The sequence below is a fragment of the Tasmannia lanceolata genome, unplaced genomic scaffold (genome assembly GCF_043159265.1).
Source record: "Tasmannia lanceolata isolate RefF3 unplaced genomic scaffold, GAP_Taslan_0.1 ptg000015l, whole genome shotgun sequence".
Taxonomy (NCBI): domain Eukaryota; kingdom Viridiplantae; phylum Streptophyta; class Magnoliopsida; order Canellales; family Winteraceae; genus Tasmannia; species Tasmannia lanceolata.
This window is the reverse complement of record NW_027518692.1, coordinates 39,517,907-39,537,654: the sequence shown is the minus strand read 5'-3', so window position 1 is coordinate 39,537,654 and position 19,748 is coordinate 39,517,907. Positions and strand designations below refer to the sequence as shown.

Genomic DNA, 19,748 nt, shown 5'->3' with positions numbered 1-19,748 from the left:
GTGATTTCTTTCTTATCTTACTTGACTAAAACTCAAGTTTTGCAACCAAACAGGCCATTTCTTTCTAGTTATTGCCGATGGAGCACATGCAAGACAAGATTGTGAGTATCAATAGAATGGAGTGGCCTAGTGAATTAGGGTACAGGTGAGCGACTAGCACTGACATGAATGGATTGGCCAACTGGTTTAGGGTTACGGGAAGAAAACATGGAGGAAGATGAAGAGATGTATCAATCGTTGAAAATGGAGGAGAATGTATGTGCTTTTACAAAATGATCTTGCGCATCACATATGTTATTACCTACTCTCTATTAGGGTATTTTTGTAGGCCCGGTAAGTGTCTTTTAGGAAGGAGCATAACAGCCCCTTTCCTTTTACAGCTTTCCACGTAATAATGGCGCGTGCGTTACACACGATGAAATTGCTACTGTGTTCTTCAGTTCTTCCCCTTACATTTTCCAATCTCGTCTCGTTTTGTGGAATTATGGCACCTCTCTCTCTCTCTCTCTCTCTCTCTCTCTCTCATTCTATTAGAAAAAGAAGAAGAAGCAATGGGTGTGGACGAGAAGGTCTTTACTTTGGAAGATGTTTCGAAGCACGACACAAATAAGGACTGTTGGCTTATCATCAATGGCAAGGTATTATTAAACATAACTTTTTTTCTCGATCTCTGTATTATTTTTTCTTCTTGTTGATTTCTCTTATATATGTTTTAATACGTCTGCTATGCTGGAACAGATCTAATCGTCGGAAATTTTCAATGTTTATCTTTTTAAGTAACGGATCTTTTATTTTATTTTTTGATCGTTAGATCTTGATTTGATTCTACATCTACCCAGCATTCGGATCTCTTTAATCGGATTCTCTTTTATGTTGATATGATTGTTTTATCTGCTTTTTCTGGTAGGGTTCTCTCTTATCTTTTAGCTTTTTTAAAAGAGGGATTTGGTTTATTAGTATTCCATGTGGTTCTGTGTTTTTGTAGAAATATTTTTATCTTTATGTTCTGAATTCTTGATAGGAATAGATCATGAGAATTTCAGAAAGTTGGGTGGATTGGGAATTTGTGCAGATTGAAATTTTGGTGGATAAGAATTATCAAAATTTTATTAGTAAAAATTGTGTGACTGGGATTATTGTGTATATGTCTTAGAAATACATGATAATTGGGCATATTAGAAATGGGCTATAGGTGTGTAATCTCCCAAAAGCATTAGTAGCAAACCCCTTTTTTGAGAGAGAATACCAGTAGAAACTTTATATGTGTGATCAGGATCAGAGCTTAAATCTCCCCAATAAATGTTTTAGCTCCCAAAAAATATTTACTTACCAAAATTTGTATAGCCGACAACAGGAGGATCCAAACGTTTCTAGTCATTACTATAATTTTTCTTGTGTGTTTTGCATATGCATATGTTTCCTCCTAAATTATTCATTTAAAAGGGGTTTGAGTTCTGTCATACATGAATTTTCCTGGAACCTTTATGCACAATGACATGAAAATATCCTTGTTGCTTATTGAATTTATAAGAGCATCTGAAACCGACTTTTATAAAGGTATTGAAGATCCTATTAAATCGTCTATTAAACCACAAATATTCTTGTGGAAATGGAAAAATTTATTAACCTGTTCAACTTTAGTACTACTTTTAAGCTGAGTGCTGGTGGTTTTCATTCTGCTCTATGGCATTTCATATTGTTGTGAAAATATCTGCTTTCATATCAAATTTAATGTCACAAAAATAAAATTCAGCAACACTCGAATTGATGATGGAAAATTACCAAAGACATTCTAGAATAAAAAAAGTAAAAGATTCCGAACTAAAAAATTCTAAAACCTATAAATTGCATCGATAAACGCTCTAAAAGTTGAAATAATCATCCGTGATACTTACTAGAAATAGGTGAAGGATAGCATCCCACCATCCAAGTATTCATCCAAACCCATATGCACTTGTAGAATATACCCAGAAAATAAATCTCAAGCGTCTCGCCCAAAGAAGAAGAAATCTTGTTCACATATAAAAACTATCAAAATTTACAACAAATTAGCCTTATAAATTTTCCTAACTCACAAAATCCTAAAACTAATCTTGACCTTTGAGAAGACAGACCTAACTTGACAAAAATGAGAAGTTGTAAGTCACCCCAGACATTCCTAATACTAAAACCGAACGTTAGCCCCAATTTTACTGTTCTCGTTTTTTTTATAGAACCTATGAATTCTTACTTAAACTTAATTTAAAATTCAACTGAAAACCACTAAACATCCTTATAAATAATAAAGACATCACCCAACAAATTTCAGCTCCAAATGAAAATGACTCCAACAACTCAAATTGGAAATAGAAAAATATTATCCAGTTTTCTAACTGTACCTGATTCAAGACCCATCTAAATTTATTCAAAAATCACCACAATTTCCTATTAATAAAAATAGTAAAACCCAAAAAATTCAGATTAAACAAAGCCCCCTAAAATCCTTTTCATCTTAATGGATGCTCCTGCATTAGCGTTAGCTGTTGGAGGAAACTCTCTCTCGAGTTTTTTTTGGTTGCAACTTCATTTGTCACAAAATTTTACATGAATTTGTTCCAATGAAAGTACATGGAGTTGGAACCTATTACTTGTATCATCTTGAAGGCTTCCATTTGGAAGTTTCAAACCATAAAATTGCCATGTGTGGGTTTTTGACTCTTCTTCATAGGGGTAGTTGTTGTTAACATATTTCTTCATACTTCTCATCCTCCTTTAGACACAGGCTATCTTAGGTATGAATTGGAATTTCAGTCATACCTCCTCTTTTCTTCGGATTGAAAATTTTTTTTACCCTATTTCTTCCCCTTAACACTTCGAAGGCTTGTATCCCTTCTAACTTTTATTTCACCTCTTGTATATAGTGGAACAATTGATCAATTTTCACTAAATGCTCCAACAGTATCACATCCCTCTTTTGCATCATTCATTTGCCTCTAAATTTCACCCCACTAAGTCTTCATGTCGAAAATTTGTAAATATCACAATTTGAGAAGACATATTCTGGCATAGCCAGTTGAGTTGGTTCTTGATTTAATATATTTTCTGAGAATATCCTTACCTTCATTTTTTGCTGAGAATGTCCTCATGTATTACTTTAACTTTTGCTGGCTTTGTTTTCTAATGCTGTCAGGCTAGAATCTCATTGAATGGAACTCAGAGCTGCCTTTAGTAAATAAATAGCTGCCACAGAATTTATAAATATATATATTTTTTGAAAAGTAACAGATTTTATTGGTGGAAACACAGCCATAAGGCAAGCACTGGTGATAAGACCTCCCACAAAGCCTACTACAGCAGTATCAGCCCAGTCAGCACTAACACCTAGGTCTCGTTTGCCACGATCAGTTAAGGGACAGTAGTCACCCATTATATCACAATAATAGACGGGATTTTGGTCTGCTCCAGCACTAATAAATAGGCAAATCAAGGATCATAAAGAATCCCACTTGCCGAGACCCACTTTTAGAAAAAAACCATTGTGAGCCCAACCAAAAATTTTGCTCATCTTAAAAGAATCTTCAGATATGGAGTAATACGGGTGCATTTTTTCACAGACAGATCAGCTTTGAGAAATCTGCTGTCAGTATTCTCCTCCAATAATGTAACTTAAAGTGGTTCAATGAATTTGTAAAGATATAGAATGGAGGGAGAATCTTACTTGTATACAAAATCTTACATTATTGTATGCCCAAGTCAACTTATTGGAGCTTTGACATCAGTAGATTTGGGAGCCTACTATCCTGCGTGGTTTACAGTGGGCATATGTTTTGTATGAATGCGAAAAATTATGAGATAAAAAAGATGACTTTTTTGATCGAATACACTCTAACGAGTGGGGCAAAATCTTCTATTTGAGGTGTTTAAGAGCTCAATAAATGAGTGTAGAGTGGGATTGATGGAGTTAGTTGCAGCCGATCTTCCTCAGATGTGTACGGTGTACCTATGATGATACACATAACATATATGGATATGGACATGTGACCAAAAATACAACTCAGCATTTTTCAAAATGTAGGATACAGATACAAGTATCCCACGCTAGGAGATAATACACAAGACATCTATGAATAAAATATCATCAAACTTACCTACATTTAACTTAGATGATGGAATTAATAATAAATTTAAAATAACATTTGTAAGATACATAATCCATGTTATAATTGGATATTAACAAGCGAAAAAAAACATGATAGTTAATTCGAATGAAGAGACATGTTTGAAATGAGACAATTTTTTGACCAACAGAAGTATTAAGGTATTGTGCCGGACATGGTACGTTGGGCCTCTAGAAGTATCTGAGTATCATAGGCATGTGGTCCAAATGGAAACAATACGATTAAGGGCTTGACATGTCTAAACTACAATTTATGGCTGAGGTGTTTAAGAGCTCAATAAATGTGGACATCGTACTACTTTATGCTTGATATCTCGATGATTTTTCTTTGATTGGATTCTTGAATTGCATATTCTAATAAGTTGGAACAGGTGTATGATGTGACGAAATTCTTGGAAGATCATCCCGGGGGAGATGAGGTTTTGGTATCAGCAACAGGTAACAATTAACTCAAACTCTGCTATTGTTTCTAGGGGTTTCAATGGGTCGGACTCAATTCCACTGGTTTGCCTAAAAATTGGATAACTCAAGTCCGGATCTGTTCTGATATCTGATTTGGTCGTGGGCCAACCTATTGACACCCCCAAGGCCCTGTCTGTTTTGGATTTTGAGTCCAAAACTGATTATTGGACTCAAAATAAAGCACAATTCCAAGTCCAATAATCACTTGGACTCAAAATCGATTCTCAAAATAAAAAACAATCAGGGTCCAATTGTTACCTTCTTTTCCAACAATGCGATCTTTTTACACATACTCTTCCACGGTTTGGCAGGAAAGGATGCTACTGATGATTTTGAGGATGTTGGGCACAGTACCAGTGCAAGAGCAATGATGGATGAATACTATGTCGGGGTGATTGACTCATCAACTATCCCCACCAAAACCAATTACACTCCTCCCAATCAGCCTCAATACAACCAGGACAAGACCTTGGAATTCATCATCAAGCTTCTTCAGTTCTTGGTTCCCCTGGTAATCTTGGGCGTGGCCGTTGGCATCAGATTCTACACAAAATCAGTGTAAGGCCTCCCTGCTTGGAAGAATTGAATGGGATAGACATTCATAATGCATTGTTAGTGAAAAGACTGTTTTAGAATTCTCTTAGGTTGTTGGGTTTATAACTTAGTGAGGTTGGTCTGACTGTCTAGTTACTTGTTTCTCCTATTGTCACAATTTAATAACTCCTTTAGCTTTTCCTTATCATATATTCTCTTGAAAGGTATGGGATCAAATGATTTTTCTCCTCCTTTGATTTTGGTCTTTCATAGCTTTCTGGAAAATCCAGATTCCCTTTTTCATGATCTGACTATGAGGTTTTCGATTGGGCTCCGTTTGGGCATAAAACAAATTTTAAGCCCATTTTGCGCTCATTTTACATCGAAAGAAAACGGAGTCTAAAGAACAAAAGAACCTCTTTTTACTCCAATTTCAAAGCATAATTAACATAGACCACAGTCCGAATTCCTTGTTCGTTTAGGAAGGGCATTTTCAATATGAATCTAAATTTGAGTCACTAAGGGAGTAATCCTTTAAGAAAGAGTAGAAACTAATGGTTTAACTCCATAGGATCAATGAAAAACTAATGATTATTTATTCAAAGGGGAATGAATTAGAGATCTCCTTGGGGTTTAGGGCTTGCTATCAAATCCTAAATCCCTTGGTTTCTTCAACTAACATAAATACATCATATTAATGAAATGGAAAAAAGGGGATGATCAGAAAGTATAAATGATGTCCACAGGGATTGGCCATGAGGCTTGGGGGTGTCAATTGGACTCCTGCAAGGACTGAAGGCGAGTTATGGTAGGGTTGTTGCTTTGGCTCCTTGGTGTTTTCTTGTCTTTAGGGTTGGCAACGGGGTGGGTCGGGGCCGGATGTTGGGGTCCCCTACGCCTTCCCCTCTGTGGGGAATTTCCCCCCTCCCCTTCCCGCGGGAAATATCTAATCCCCTTCCCCTCCCCGCATTCTTCGGGGACAAAATCCCCGCCCCGCCCCAACATCACCCCCTCTTTAGTCATTGATACACTAATGCTGGGTGTCCCTAATCAACTTGATGCAATTTCAATATATAAAAATGTTATAAACTAACAATCGATAGGCTAGCTGTTAATTAAATTAGCAAGAGATTGGTATAAGGAGTTTGTCTTCTCTTCTTTATATATTGATTGAAATGCTGGGCAGCAACGAACGTCCAGATTTCACTTGTTTGCAGTGTTTTTTTACTTGAAGATTTAATAAGAGAGGGCAGATCCATATTTGGTATTTGTGTGTGGACGATGGATGGATGGACCCATTGGACCGACAGTAGCTGTTGTTGGATGATGGGATTTCCGCACATTGCTAATTGGATTCGATCCAACTTCAATTTTAGATCAAGTGGTATCATAGCCTGCCACTAAGAGTACCCAACATCCAAACCCCATTTTGGATCATTAATTTTGGAAAATGTTATGAGCACTACTGTATTCTGATGATCGCACTCCTGACTTTATTAAAAGTAAGGTATGGCCCGCACCATAGGATGATCCAAACCGTCCATTAGATGGTGCACACCCTAAATAGGTTGCGCCCAAAAAATCATTTCCTTAGGTTGATCCTAACCCTCCGATCTGTAGAGGTACTGAATGATCCTATTCCTCTATAGATCGGAGGGTTAGGATCAACCTATGGAAATGATTTTTGGGGCACAACCTATTTAGGGTGTGCCCCATCTAATGGATGGTTTGGATCATCGTATGGTGCGGGCCATACCATACTTTTAATAATAAAATGCAATTTATTTTGGCTACTGATGTTGGCACTAAGATTTTTTGATAATTGCATACACTCACTCAGCTTGTCTTTATTATTTCAACATCTATCAAAAGGTTATTATAGTTCCCAAAATGCTCTCAGAAGCTAATTAAAAGGAAAAGACAAGCTAAGTCTATGTTTGGGGGAATGTTGTAGCCGATCCACAGAGTTTCTAGTAGTTTTCCTAAAAAAAAGCACTTAAAAATATACAAAAAATGGCATTGATTAACGGGGCGGGGCGGGGAGGGGACAACTCCATCCCCTTCCCCTTCCCCTCCCCGCACCGGGGAATTTTTAAAATCCCCTTCCCCTCTCAAATCGGGGAATCCCCGCCCCAAACGGGGCGGGGCGGGGCTGATCCCCGCTTTTTCGGGTGAAATTGCCAGCCCTACTTGTCTTGGCCTGTCCTTTGGGGAGTAAGAGATCCTTTTAGGAGACTTTTCCTAGCTCTTGACTTAGATCTCGTAACTCGACCTGTAGACGGTGATACCACCACCTTAGGAGACATGATCTTCTCTTATTCACTTGTGCTGGTGGCGGAGAGGTCGGCACCTGTGTTCTGGCTCTGGGGTGTTCCCTTTCTCTTATGTCGTTAGGTTGCCATCTAGGTCTCGGTCGGGGGTGACTTCACAATGTTGGTCTCATTCTTCCCTTCCCTTAATTCATGATCCTTGCAGCTGAATGAATCCCCCATGAGTCGTAATTTCCTCTCTAATCCTCTCTTCAATTTCATCTGCTTAGTCTCCTACTTATTTATAGTGTAGTGTAGTCAGGACCTATTGGAGGAGATCATTTTAGGATACTTTTCTTAGCTCTTGAGTTGGGACTTTGACTCAACGGTCAAAGTCCCAAGTCAAGAGCAATGTGGGATCCGTTTATGGCACTTTGACAAACCTAGGATTTTGGGACTTCCTGGGCAATGTAGGATCGCCGCGAGGGAGATTTTTTTGGCTTAGCTATTTGTCTGAAAATATTTTTTTTGGAGTGTTTGGAAAAAGATTTGCGTTCACAAAAACTCTATTTTTTGTATTTGCTGGTTTTTCTGGACTGAAGAGTCTTGGGGCCATAGGTTTGCACTATATGTGTTATTTCTGGGCTTTGAGTTATTTAGTGCCGCTGCTCTGTTTGGTTGCTGGAATTTTTTTGGGTCTTGGGACTTTTGTGGAATTTCCGCAGGAAACCCACGTTTGGTTGCTGGGCCCAAATTAATCCTAGGAACCAAAATAACCCCGCACGAAACCCTACCCTGGAAAAAAAAAATACTCCCAGGAACCAAAAACAAGCTTGCAGAACCAACAGTTCAAGTACCCAAACAAAGCATTTTTTTTTTCCCACCATAGTCCGGTCAACCAAACATGGGATTTTTATTTTACCGGGATACTTCCAGGGAGTTTTTTTTTTTCCACCAATCTCCCAGGGAGTTTTTTGTTTCACAGAAATCCCAAGAACCAAAAAAATTCCGGCAACCAAACGGAGCGGTTCTTTGGGTAGGTTGTGGGTTTCAAGGTTTCTCCCAAATGTCGAGGGTTTGAAGACTGCACAAAGGTACACGACCCGTGCATTAATAAGGATGTTATTTGTTAGAATTGTCACAATGCACTATCATCAATTGAGGAAGCTAGACAAAATGTGGGGTCTAAAGTTGAAACCTAAAATAAGTTTTCAATTCTATTCTACTAGATTTCGATCCTAGGTCTATATGGTTGGCTCTGATGCCAACTGTGGCAACTAGATCAATTATCTTATCAAACTTGATTAATCTATATATGATTTAGTAATCTGTAGTCTTAGATCAAGTTAAATTTATAATCATTAATCTGTAGTCTTAGATCCAGTTAAATTTATAGTCATTAATCTAGTTAGCTTACATCTAAGCAAAATGTGGTATCTAGAATACGAACAGAAGAAAAAATCTTTAAGAAACTAATGTGGTTGCCTTTGCTAAACATGTCCAATTAATTAGGTGCACCAATTACCCATTTACCCTCGAAATCACTTCCAGAGCATGGGCATTCGTGGTAATTTCATACTTTATCCCAACAATCTAGACCGTACATTGCACATAATCAATTGCAGGTCAATTTTTTTGGTCTTAAACATCTATCTTGTAACCGGATGGGTTTGAGGGTTCTTCCTTAATTTCTTTTCTTCTCTTTTCTTTTTCTTTTTTGATGACATAGGTTATCCCCACACCAATTTTTAGGGTGGACTATTCTCTACGGATGCGTGCAATCACCCGTAAACCACGCGCATCAGGTGAGCCCAGGGGGATTTGAACTCGCGTCACTGGGAGCATACCCATGACTTTAAGCCAAAGAGTAACACCCGTACGGGTTAGGTTCTTCCTTAATGCAAGAGCAATTGGCCCATAAATCATAGATTTTACCAGCTGACCTTGATTTTCTAAGCTAAAGTCAGGATTTTACAATCCTAGAAAATGTACCATCCAGGTTTTACTTTATAAAATCTAGGTTTTAGCTTGTAAAATCCAGGATTATAAAATCGTTGTATCCAAAAGGTGTGATAGAGTTGGGGATATTATTCAAAATTGAAGTATCAGCAACCCATTGATTTGAGCCGTTGGGATCATCATGCCACCCTATGCATTGTCATAGAATAGAATACAATGGGGGAACTTAATTTTAAAAGTTCTGAAAATCATGGATATGATCTATTCATGTTGTCTAAGGCATGCTTGTCCCTTTTCTGCTTTTCTGTTCCCCAAAACGAAAGGGGGCTTTACTTTGATTTTGATACTACCACCTAACTCTTTCTTTTGAACCTGTTTTTTTTTTTTTTGCTCGGTTTCTTTTGAACTTTTGTAGAATGCAACGGTCAAATTGAGTTAAAAAAAAAAACAAGAGGGGGTGGTGGTACCAGAACCAAGGATTGGAATTATCAGCAGTCGTTGACATGGAATGGATAGAATTAGGAGTGCAACTCGGGCAGGTTTGGGTCGGTTTGAGGCCAACCCTAGCCCAAACCAAGGTGGCATTAAGGGTCAACCCTAACCCAAACCAACCCGTGTCTAAATCTCTCAACCCTAACCTAACCTGTCTAATCTAATTTTTAATTGGGAAATACAGAAAAAAAAATACAAAAACAAATCACAACCCTAAAATTTTGAAAATCAAGATAAAATTAGGGGGGATGAAATTTTGTAAATCATGATAAAATTAGTGTGAATGGGGTTGATTTGGGTCGGGTCTAGTCACCCAAGGCTTCAACCCTAACCCAACCCAAAATTAATTGGGTTAGCTTTTCACAAACCCTAACCCAACCTAGCTTTGAGGAAATGCCAATTGTCAACCTGAGCCAAAATCGGGTTGAACTTGTCTTGGGGTTGAGCCCAACCCCACCTTGCACTGATGGACTAAGGCTACTAATATTTGCACTGCCATGTTTTAATAATTGCACAAACACAGCTTGTCTTTTCTTTTTGGGATAATTACATTTACACCTCCTCTAGTTTCTGACACATCCACTTCCACCCCTATAGTTTAAAACGTGACAAATACACCCTTGTAGTTTCAATTTGTTTAAGGTAGGCCCCCTCAGCTGAAGGTTCGTCCATAGATTGAAGGGTTAGGATGATCCGATGGAGCTGATTTTTTTGGCACACCCTAACTATGTCAGGACCCATCAAATGAACGCTTTGGATCATCCAAACAATGTGGGCTCCCATTATTTGGATGATTTTTTGGTAGTGTTTGGATTCGGGTATGTGCCCACATTATTTGGATGATCCAAAGCGTTCATTTGATGGGTCCTGACATAGATATGGTGTGCCCAAAAAATCAGCTCCATCGGATCATCCTAACCCTTCAATCTATGGACGAACCTTCAGCTGAGGGGGCAAACCTTAAACAAATTGAAACTACAGGGGTGTATTTGTCATGTTTTAAACTATAGGGGTGGAAGTGGACGTGTCAGAAACTAGAGGGGGTGTAAATGTAATTTTCCCTTTCTTTTTTAATTGACTTTCGAGAGATTTTTGGAACAGTAATAACCTCAACAGCTGTTTAAATAATAAAAGACAAGATGGGTTAGTGCAATTATCAAAATTAGGCAGTGCCAAGTGCCAACATCAGTAACCTAAAATAAATAAAGTGGGAAAAATAGTGAAAAAATAAAGCACAGCCATTTCCCACCACCTGCCCTTCTCCCTTCTTTAACGGCTAAGGTCCATAGAAACCAGACCAAGTCTGTTCAACTCTCTCACACCCAAATTTGGTAAACGCATCCCTCCCTCTAATTTGGAGGAAAATTCGGTTATAGGACTTTGAACAAAGACTTGTTCTTCCTTCCCTCCTTTCTCCTTGTTTGGTTTTTTAGTAAAATGTCAGCTGTTATGGGAGCTCTATCAGGCTCCAAGGACATTTCCTTCAATTCTTCTGAAATGGAGAAAGATGAAAAATCCTGCGGCGAGCCGAGCGAGCCCGTGGATGAAGATTTGGAGGGCGTCAATACGGAGAAATTGAGCAGAAAATTCAGCTATGCTTCTGTTTGTTCCACAGAAAATAATGATGAAGATGAAGATGATGATGGTGAAGATGATGAACACAAGCCAGCTAAAAATGTAATCCTTGGGCCTCAGGTTACTCTGAAAGAACAGTTTGAGAAAGATGGGGTAATATAAAGAAATACCCTCTTCGTCTTTTTTGTTTTATTGTTTGTTTTTCTTTTTTCATATGAATTGGGTTTCTATATCTTGATTTCTTTTGTGGGTTATTATATTTTGATCTCTATTTATGTGCCTAATTGGCCGTAACACAAATAAATAAAGAAAAAGACAGGAAAAGAGAAGGGAAGGGTTGATTCGAGGCAACCCGACCTCCTAGTGGTCCAATTAGAGAGAAACCATGACTCTCTTGCATCATAAGTTTCTGTTTTGGTTGCAAATTCTCTACCTTTTTCATTAAGATACAACTCTTTAAATAAAAACACAAAGGTGTGTCAAATCACCAACCAATTTGCCCACATACACGACACATAATAAGTAACTAATAGGCACAAATTTAAAATGCATAATCCTACAATAACTACTTTGTATCTACATTGGGGCGGAGCTGCATGTAGCATAAGGGAGGCAGTTGCCCCTGTTGAGTTGGGCCAAATCCTTAATAGGCCCAACTCAATTTGGCCCAGCCCCCTTTAAAATTTGAAGGCCTGCCCCTTGTGTATAAGCCTGTCTAAGCTTGCCCCCCTTGTGCATAAATCCTGGCTCCGCCATAATACACCATGACATGTATGTATCTGTTTTCATACTTATTGGGTCTCTGTATCTTGAGTTCTTTGAATTGGGTTTCTGTATCTTGATTTCTTTTGTGGGTTTCTATATCTTGATCTCTTTTCATACAATTTGGGTTTCTGTATCTTGATTTCTTTTGCGTGTTTCTATTTCTTGATCTCTTTTCAGACAAATTGGGTTTATGTATCTTGATTTCTTTGAATTGGGTCTCTGTATCTTGATTTCTTTTGTGGATTTTTGTTGGGCTTTTTTAAAAATGATCTAGGATGATGAGAGTCTGAGGAAATGGAAGGAACAGCTTCTTGGGAGTGTAGATCTCTCTGCTTTTGGAGGTATACATTTTTAGATTTGCTCAAAAACCTTTTCTGACTTTATTTCCTTTATTCTGTTTGAATTTTTCTCTGTAAAGATCATTTATTTCTATTGATATGACATGATTTACTGCATAATTTAAAAGAAAGATAGGCATCTTTATGTTCAATTTTTCTCCTGTGACCTATGGCTCTTCTGAAATAAATGTCACTGTTTCATTGAAATTGATACAGAAATTGCAGAACCAGAAGTACAAATCGTAAGTCTTACGATCCTTACGCCCAATCGGCCTGATCTGGTTTTACCAATTCCATTTGTTCCCAATGCAAAGGGCTATGCATTTGCCCTCAAAGATGGAAGCACTTACCGTCTGAAATTCTCCTTCATTGTCTCTAACAACATTGTCTCTGGTCTAAAATATACAAACACTGTCTGGAAGACTGGTGTGAGAGGTACAAAACTACAAAACTACAAGTCTCATATATATTCCTTTCTTCACATGTTCTTTAGAATGTTATTCTTGTTTGATTTCTTTTATTTGGATAAAATGTTCATCTTGTTTTTCGATGAATTCACGCAGTGGAAAATACGAAAGTAATGCTGGGAACTTTCAGTCCTCAGCAAGAACCTTACATATATGAATTGGAGGAAGAAACAACCCCTTCTGGTCTTTTTGCAAGGGGTTCATATTCCGCGAGAACAAAGGTAAATATAAAAGCAAAAACAAACATGAAAGAAACCCTTTTTAATCCATACTCAGTCTTATCTAATTTTTGTGTCAAACAACCAATTACTCGAAAAGCTTAAACTATTGTAGATGGCCTTATTTAATCTTTTATATTTTAACACTCCCCCTTACGTGTGGCCCCTCTTTTTAGGGTTGGCCTACATGTGGCACATGTGGGCCCTCCTTTTGGGTTGGCCATTACATGTGGATTTTTAATATCAAGTAGTTTTGAATCCGTTTGCTCTGAGACCATTTGAAACTCCCAATTTATCCAAAAGCTTAAGCTGTTGGAGATGGCGTTATTTAATCTTTTATATTTTAACAATTTTACTTTAGATCTTAAGAAGTTACACCTATGGCTTGTGAAACAACTAATTAGTCCAAAAGCTTAATCTGTTAGAGTTGGTGTTATTTAATCGTTTATACTTCAACACTCCCCCTCTCGTGTGGCCGCTCTTTTCTTGGGTCAGCCATGATTTTTAATTTCAAGGGGTTGTTGGGTTTTGAACACAGGACCTGTCATGAGGCAATATTAGCTCTGATGCCATGTGAAACAAACAATTACTCCAAAAGCTTAAGCTGTTAGAGTTGGTCTTATTTAATCATCTATACTTCAATATGGCTTTCTCTGTTTCAGTTTGTAGATGATGATGGAAAATGCTACTTGGACATCAGTTACTTCTTCGAAATTCGAAAGGATTGGCCATCACCCTCTTGAGATTTTGATTCTACCCAACTTGAAATGCAATCTGAAGATTTTTTTTATCTTGTCTGGGAATTCACCAGATGACAGTTTAGAGATTTTTTTTACCCATGGAATGTCATATCTTGTAATCCAACCAGCTTGATTACTTTAAATCCCATTTTTGTTTCTAATTGTAGTCTTAAGCCAGTGAATCGATGGAGATCCCAGCTAAACAGTGGATAATTGAACTGCCTGTGTAAATGGTGAGTTGATTTTGTCACGAAAACTAGTCTCATGGCTCCTTGAAGTTGTTCGATGAGCTTGAAAAAAAAACACTTGGGTTTTTTTAGGACTAGCATTATTTGGTTGCCATTTACTTTTCACACAGCAGTCTTTGTCGCCTGTAAATTTGTCAAATGCAAGCCGTTTTGTACTGTTGGACTTTTTCCTCTCAAACCAAAAGAATAAGGAAAGTAAAGAAATAGGGATTTATATTCCTTTTCTTCTACTTGTATATATTACGTGCATCCAACTTTATTATAGGGCAAAGCTTTGGGATTGATCCTCTAGCTCAATGGTCAAGGCTTTATTCTTCAACCCAGAGATAGTAGGTTCAATCCCAGCTTACCTACTAAAAAAAGTGACATTAAATGGCAGATCAGCTGCCACCAACTCAATTTATCTGTTGCCCATGATGATAGTTTAATTTGGGAGATGATTTTTCACCCCCTTGTAGGATTATGTGCCCCCCCCTCCCTTCGCTTTTAACGTGAATTGTGGGCAGACTTTTAACGTTTTTTGACGTCAAATCACGTTAAAAGGGGGAGCATAATCCTTAAGAGGGAGGGGGGTAATTATCCCCTTTAATTTTCATTATAATCTTACCAACCGAATTAGGCCCATTCGTCTAAGATTACTGCAACCGATTGTGAGTCCAATAATCGGTTTGGGACTTGAAATCAGTTGCAATAATCTTACACGAACAGGGCCTTCTGTCTTTGAAATTCGATTGTTCCGTTCCTTCCAAATGTGTCAAACGAGGCATATGGTTCAGGACACCACAAGATGTCTAAAATCACCAAAAGCTCCGGTTTCCCTGCAAAATGTTGTTGATTTCTGGTAAACGATTCGAAAAAAATACTCTCCCAGTAAACCAAATGCTCATTTGACGGTGTTTGAGAAGGAAAAAAAACAAGTTTTCCTTTGACGGTGTTTGAGAAGGAAAAAAAACAAGTTTTCCTTCTACTTTGCTGCATTTCATGGCATCCAAACAAACACACCCCCATGTCAATATATTTATACGGTGGAAATTAGCCTAACAGCCACTTTTAGAGCTCCGCGTGTTTCATAAAAGTAATCAAATCAGTGGGATAGTTGATCCAAATGTCTCTGAGCCCACCTTGATCAGATGATATAGCCCCTATCCACCCATTTTCTCTAAAAAAAATTTCCAACTGAATACTAGAGGGCATACTGTACAAGGAAAGAATTTGAATACAAAGAGACTGCCATAATATGATCCAAAGGAATTAAAAAAAACTTGATTTTTAATGCTACTTCATGTATAAAACTATTTCCAAGAATCAAATTATATATCCTGGAAAATGAAGATTATGTGTCAAACTGAAGCATATAACATTAGAATCACTCAAAAGGATTTTATACCATGTAGTTCTTCAATCATGATGTCAAGAATTAGCAAAGCCTAAATGGTTAACAGCAGGAGGAGCTCACTTTAAAGATGTTCGTTGTCGACCATCTGGGATTGAAATCATAACTATAGGCTTTAAAGATCTGAGGGAGGGAACTTCACAACTGAAATAACCCTTCGTCTCCAATTGCAGGATATCTCCGCGCTTCAAATTACGCATGTTGGGATCCCCAATGGCTGGTGTTTCTTGCCTCGTGCATGGGTTAAGTACGTCAAGAAAATCTCGTTTTAAGTTCAGAATTTTCTTTGTTTTTCAATGCCCAAGATCCAAAGGGATCCTTAAGTAGTGTTTTAGATTTACAGACCCAATACGGTGATGAGAAATCGGATTGCAACAATAATAAACTGGGTCTCTAAGTGACTTTTTAAGAGCCTCCATGCCCAATTTACCTAGTAGGCAGCATTGGAGACCTCTTTCAGACCCTGAAATCATCTCTCCACAATCCCAAATTCTGCTCCACGTTATTGTTCCTACATTTTGATTCAATGCCATCCATCCTTTTCTTTCTGCATCTGTTCCTGTGGTGTATCATCAACATATGCTTTTCCCTTTATTCTAAGGCTTTCAGCCATTTCCATGAACTGCGAGAAGTAATCTGAAGTATATGTAACAGTGTCATAAGACTCATAACTGATACCCAAGGTTTCAATATCTTTTAATAGATTATCAACAAACTCATTGCTTTCCTTGGCAGGATTCGTGTCGTCGAAGCGAATAATTAACCTCCCTTGGTATCTCTGAGCAAAATATTTGTTCAAAAGTGCAGCTTTTGAATGCCCAATGTGAAGATAGCCACTGGGCTATGGTGCAAATCTCAAGCATACCTCTATGATTTTGGAACCAGGAAGGTCTACCTCGAAAGACCCACCAGCTTTTTCTTTCACAATAATTTCCCCATTTCCCATATCCTCTTCTCTTGTTTTTGTTGATTGATTGATACTCTGTATTGGTTTTTGTTAGAGTATTTTCAAAATAAAATGTTTTGAAAATGTTTTACAAAAGAAAAGTGCATTTTCTTTGTAAAGTGGGTTGTTTTGAAAAGAGGTGAAAAGTGCTTCGTAGGAATAGTCAATGCAGGAATAATCTGGACTTTAGAATCACGAATGGGAGCGATGTAACGGTTAGATTTCGTTCCAATCTTAAAAGATGCCTTAGAAGGATGTTTTTCCAAAGAGAAAGACACCAAACTGAAAAGGTGACTTGAAGAGGTTTTCCAAAGGGAAAAAGGCACCTAATACTCTACAAATAGAGCAGAAACCACGCATTTAAAAAATGGTATGTATTTCCACTTGGAAATTAAAGTGTATGAGATTCCAAAGCAAGAGTCACTCTCTTGAAAACCTTTGAAAATTATTCTATACATTTTTCTTCAAAGTTCCTTCTAGTGTACTGTTATTCTAGACAAACAGACACTAGTATCTCAAATATTTGTCAAATCCAAAAGGTGATTCGGGGTTTGTTTATGCTTAGTGCAAAGCGTCAGCAAGCAATTTGTGTAGAAAACACAAGGTTTCAATGTATCTTGGAGGCGAATTCACGGTTTCACTTGCACTCTAATTCGTGGGGGCGAATATCGTCTTAAGGAAAGCGATTACGCGCCTTGAAGCATCTCATTCCATTTCATTTCCCACCATCACCACAACACAAAATCTACAACCGTTTTCCTAACCCTCTTTTTCAAACATATGTTGCGGTGACCTCATTCAAAAAAGTATACCATACTCTCTGCTTCTACCTAATTGAACCAGCGAACTAGATTCTAGTATTTCTATGACTTCTTCAAACTCTCCCATCTTTGCCCAGTGCCTGTAGAATTCTGAATATAAGTATTAAAAATAGAAATAAAATTTGTGGCAATGATAGATCTACCGAAGAAAATTTTTACCTGCAAGACCTGACCAGATCCCTATGTCTGCAATTGTCAAATTACGAGCAACCAAAAATGTCCTTTGTGACAGATAGCCATCCACATGGCTACAGGCAGTATTAAATTCAGAACCAGAGAAAAATATTGGTGCAAAGTCTAACCATTCATCAACCTGCAAAAGATGTTACTATTGCTAAAGCATCAACAGTAACTGAGTTAACAAAACACGGTAAAGTAGCTTGGTAAAGTAGCTTTGTAAAGTTAAATTTTATGAACATATAACAACTGCATAAAAAAATGCCTGTTCAGATTCAAGAGCATCTTTCCCATAGAAATTGGAAAGAGCCGCTACCCGGCCAACATAACGCAGAAGTACACTTGTCCCATGCAATTTCAATCTGAAAATTCGAAACAACATATTACTCCAAAAGCTTAAGCTGTTAGATTTGGTGTTATTTAATCATTTAGCAAAATTTATACATAAGGGGGCAGGCTTCAAATCTTAAAGGGGGCTGGGCCCAATTGAGTTGGGCCTATTAACGAGTTTGGCCCAACTCAACAAGGGCAGCTGCCCCTCTTATGCTACATGTAGCTCTGCTCATGCTCTCCCTCACGTGTGGCCCCAAAGTTGTTGGGTTTAGAAACCATGCCCTGTCGTGAGGCAATAGCTCTGATACCATGTGAAACAACCAATTACTCCAAAAGCTTAAGCTGTTAGAGATGGTGTTATTTAATCATTTATACTTATACAGAAAATAAATCAAGCACACGAGATAGGGATTTTCAAGATAAGGTATTCAGCCTCCCCATCAATCATACAAAAAAATAGTGCTGTCTGCCTGTCTCTAATGCTCTGTTTGGTTGCTGGGTTTTTTTTGTGCCTGGGAGTTTTGTGGGAGAGTAAGTTAAATTTTGGTCCCATCCCATGTTTGGTTGCCTTTTAGCACTAGGTTTATTTTAATCCCACTCTTGTAATGATTACTTGTAGGGTGAATTTTTTAATCCCACTTTTGTAATAATTGCCTTTTCATCCCATCCCAAGATAACCCCAGGAACAAAAATAAACTCAGGAACCAAAAATAAGCTTGAGAAGAATTTTTTTTCTACCCAACAGTTCAAGCAACCAAACAAAGGTTTTTTTTTCTCCCACCATATCTCCCAGGGTATTTTTTTCTCCCACATAACCAAACATGGGATTTTTATTTTACCAGGATACTTCCAGGACTTTTTTTTTCCCACCTATCTCCCAGAGTATTTTTTTCTCCCACATAACTCCCGGGAACAAAAAAAACCCGGCAACCAAACAGAGCATAAAAGGTTTAGAAGTGAATGGATAAAGGGCAGGAGAGATGCCTAAAAACATAGAACAGAAAGGAAAGAGAACCAACATGATTTGAACTTCAAGTTGACTATTCCTTTCCACTTAAATACTGTCTCATGAAATAGGAAAAATAAAACCATTGTAGAAAGCTCCACAATTAGCCTAGAAGAAACAGATTAAAGTAAACTATTACGAGAGTTTAATCCTTCCCATCTCAGGAAATACAAAAAATAAAACCATTGTAGAAAGCTCCACAATTCAGCAACACGTATCCGTACTGTATGTGTTATGAAGGAAATATCTTCTATGGAAGAGATTTAGATAATAGATAGAAAGAACAATTCATTTTGAACAATAAATGTCTTTCGAATCCAACTATAAAAATGAGAAGCCTCTTTCTATTAAAATAGTGGTTCCAAAGAAAGGCTATGATTTGTGGACACGGACATGAGAGTTGCATGTCGACACGGACACGAAGTGTCGGACACGGCAAACCCCCAAAATTTAGAAACGGGGACATGGCTAAAATAGAAAGTATATATAATCATGATTTGTGTATATAGATTTGTGTGCTGAGCTGAGTCCGGACACAGATATGGGCTGTCTGACATGGCTAACCCCTAAAAATCTAGAAATAGTGGCATTTCCATACACATACATACATGTAAAGTTACCTACACTTCTAGCAAACATTTAAAGTGTCGAACAAGTGTGGACACAGGTGTTGTGTCTGCTAAATAATAGAAAAAGGTACTTTATGTCTCTAAAGTGCATTTGCAAAAATACTTAGAAGAGAAAGTGATATTGTGCCGCAGTAAAAGCTCTATCCCTAGTTAAATCTATTTCTACCGGGCATTCAAAAAAGTTTGCTGAACGTCAAGGGGGTACAGTCTACACCGATCTACATCCGCATTCACCGTATA

The 19,748-nt window shown here is 37.8% G+C and overlaps 2 protein-coding genes and 1 pseudogene across 3 annotated transcripts; 2 read left to right on the top strand and 1 right to left on the bottom strand.

Moving 5' to 3' along the window:
- The first annotated feature begins 90 nt into the window (after positions 1-90).
- Positions 91-5,360, top strand: LOC143845657 (cytochrome b5-like). Of its 2 annotated transcripts, XM_077354049.1 has the most exons (4): positions 91-334; positions 488-638; positions 4,528-4,594; positions 4,930-5,360. In XM_077354049.1, the coding sequence occupies exons 1-4, from the start codon at positions 258-260 to the stop codon at positions 5,178-5,180; spliced, it is 546 nt and encodes a 181-aa protein (XP_077210164.1). In that variant the 5' UTR covers positions 91-257; the 3' UTR covers positions 5,181-5,360. The 2 variants fall into 2 exon arrangements, with proteins under 2 accessions (XP_077210164.1, XP_077210165.1); XM_077354050.1 differs by having other exon boundaries at positions 91-638.
- Positions 5,361-11,095: 5,735 nt separating this feature from the next.
- Positions 11,096-14,274, top strand: LOC143845500 (rho GDP-dissociation inhibitor 1-like). The gene is made up of 5 exons (XM_077353878.1): positions 11,096-11,580; positions 12,467-12,533; positions 12,747-12,965; positions 13,094-13,218; positions 13,878-14,274. The coding sequence occupies exons 1-5, from the start codon at positions 11,290-11,292 to the stop codon at positions 13,956-13,958; spliced, it is 783 nt and encodes a 260-aa protein (XP_077209993.1). The 5' UTR covers positions 11,096-11,289; the 3' UTR covers positions 13,959-14,274.
- A 1,615-nt stretch (positions 14,275-15,889) lies between these two features.
- LOC143891987 (glutamate--tRNA ligase, cytoplasmic-like) lies at positions 15,890-18,184 on the bottom strand (annotated as a pseudogene).
- Positions 18,185-19,748: the final 1,564 nt, after the last annotated feature.

Excerpts from the sequence above, each read along its gene's own strand:
- LOC143845500 (XM_077353878.1), top strand. The coding sequence starts at position 11,290 with ATGTCAGCTGTTATGGGAGCTCTATCAGGCTCCAAGGACATTTCCTTC. Across the intron at positions 12,966-13,093 it reads CTGGAAGACTGGTGTGAGAG|TGGAAAATACGAAAGTAATG; the intron begins GTACAAAACTAC and ends GAATTCACGCAG. Across the intron at positions 13,219-13,877 it reads CATATTCCGCGAGAACAAAG|TTTGTAGATGATGATGGAAA; the intron begins GTAAATATAAAA and ends TCTCTGTTTCAG.
- LOC143845657 (XM_077354049.1), top strand. The coding sequence starts at position 258 with ATGTGCTTTTACAAAATGATCTTGCGCATCACATATGTTATTACCTAC. Across the intron at positions 335-487 it reads GGGTATTTTTGTAGGCCCGG|GCACCTCTCTCTCTCTCTCT; the intron begins TAAGTGTCTTTT and ends TGTGGAATTATG. Across the intron at positions 639-4,527 it reads GGCTTATCATCAATGGCAAG|GTGTATGATGTGACGAAATT; the intron begins GTATTATTAAAC and ends AAGTTGGAACAG.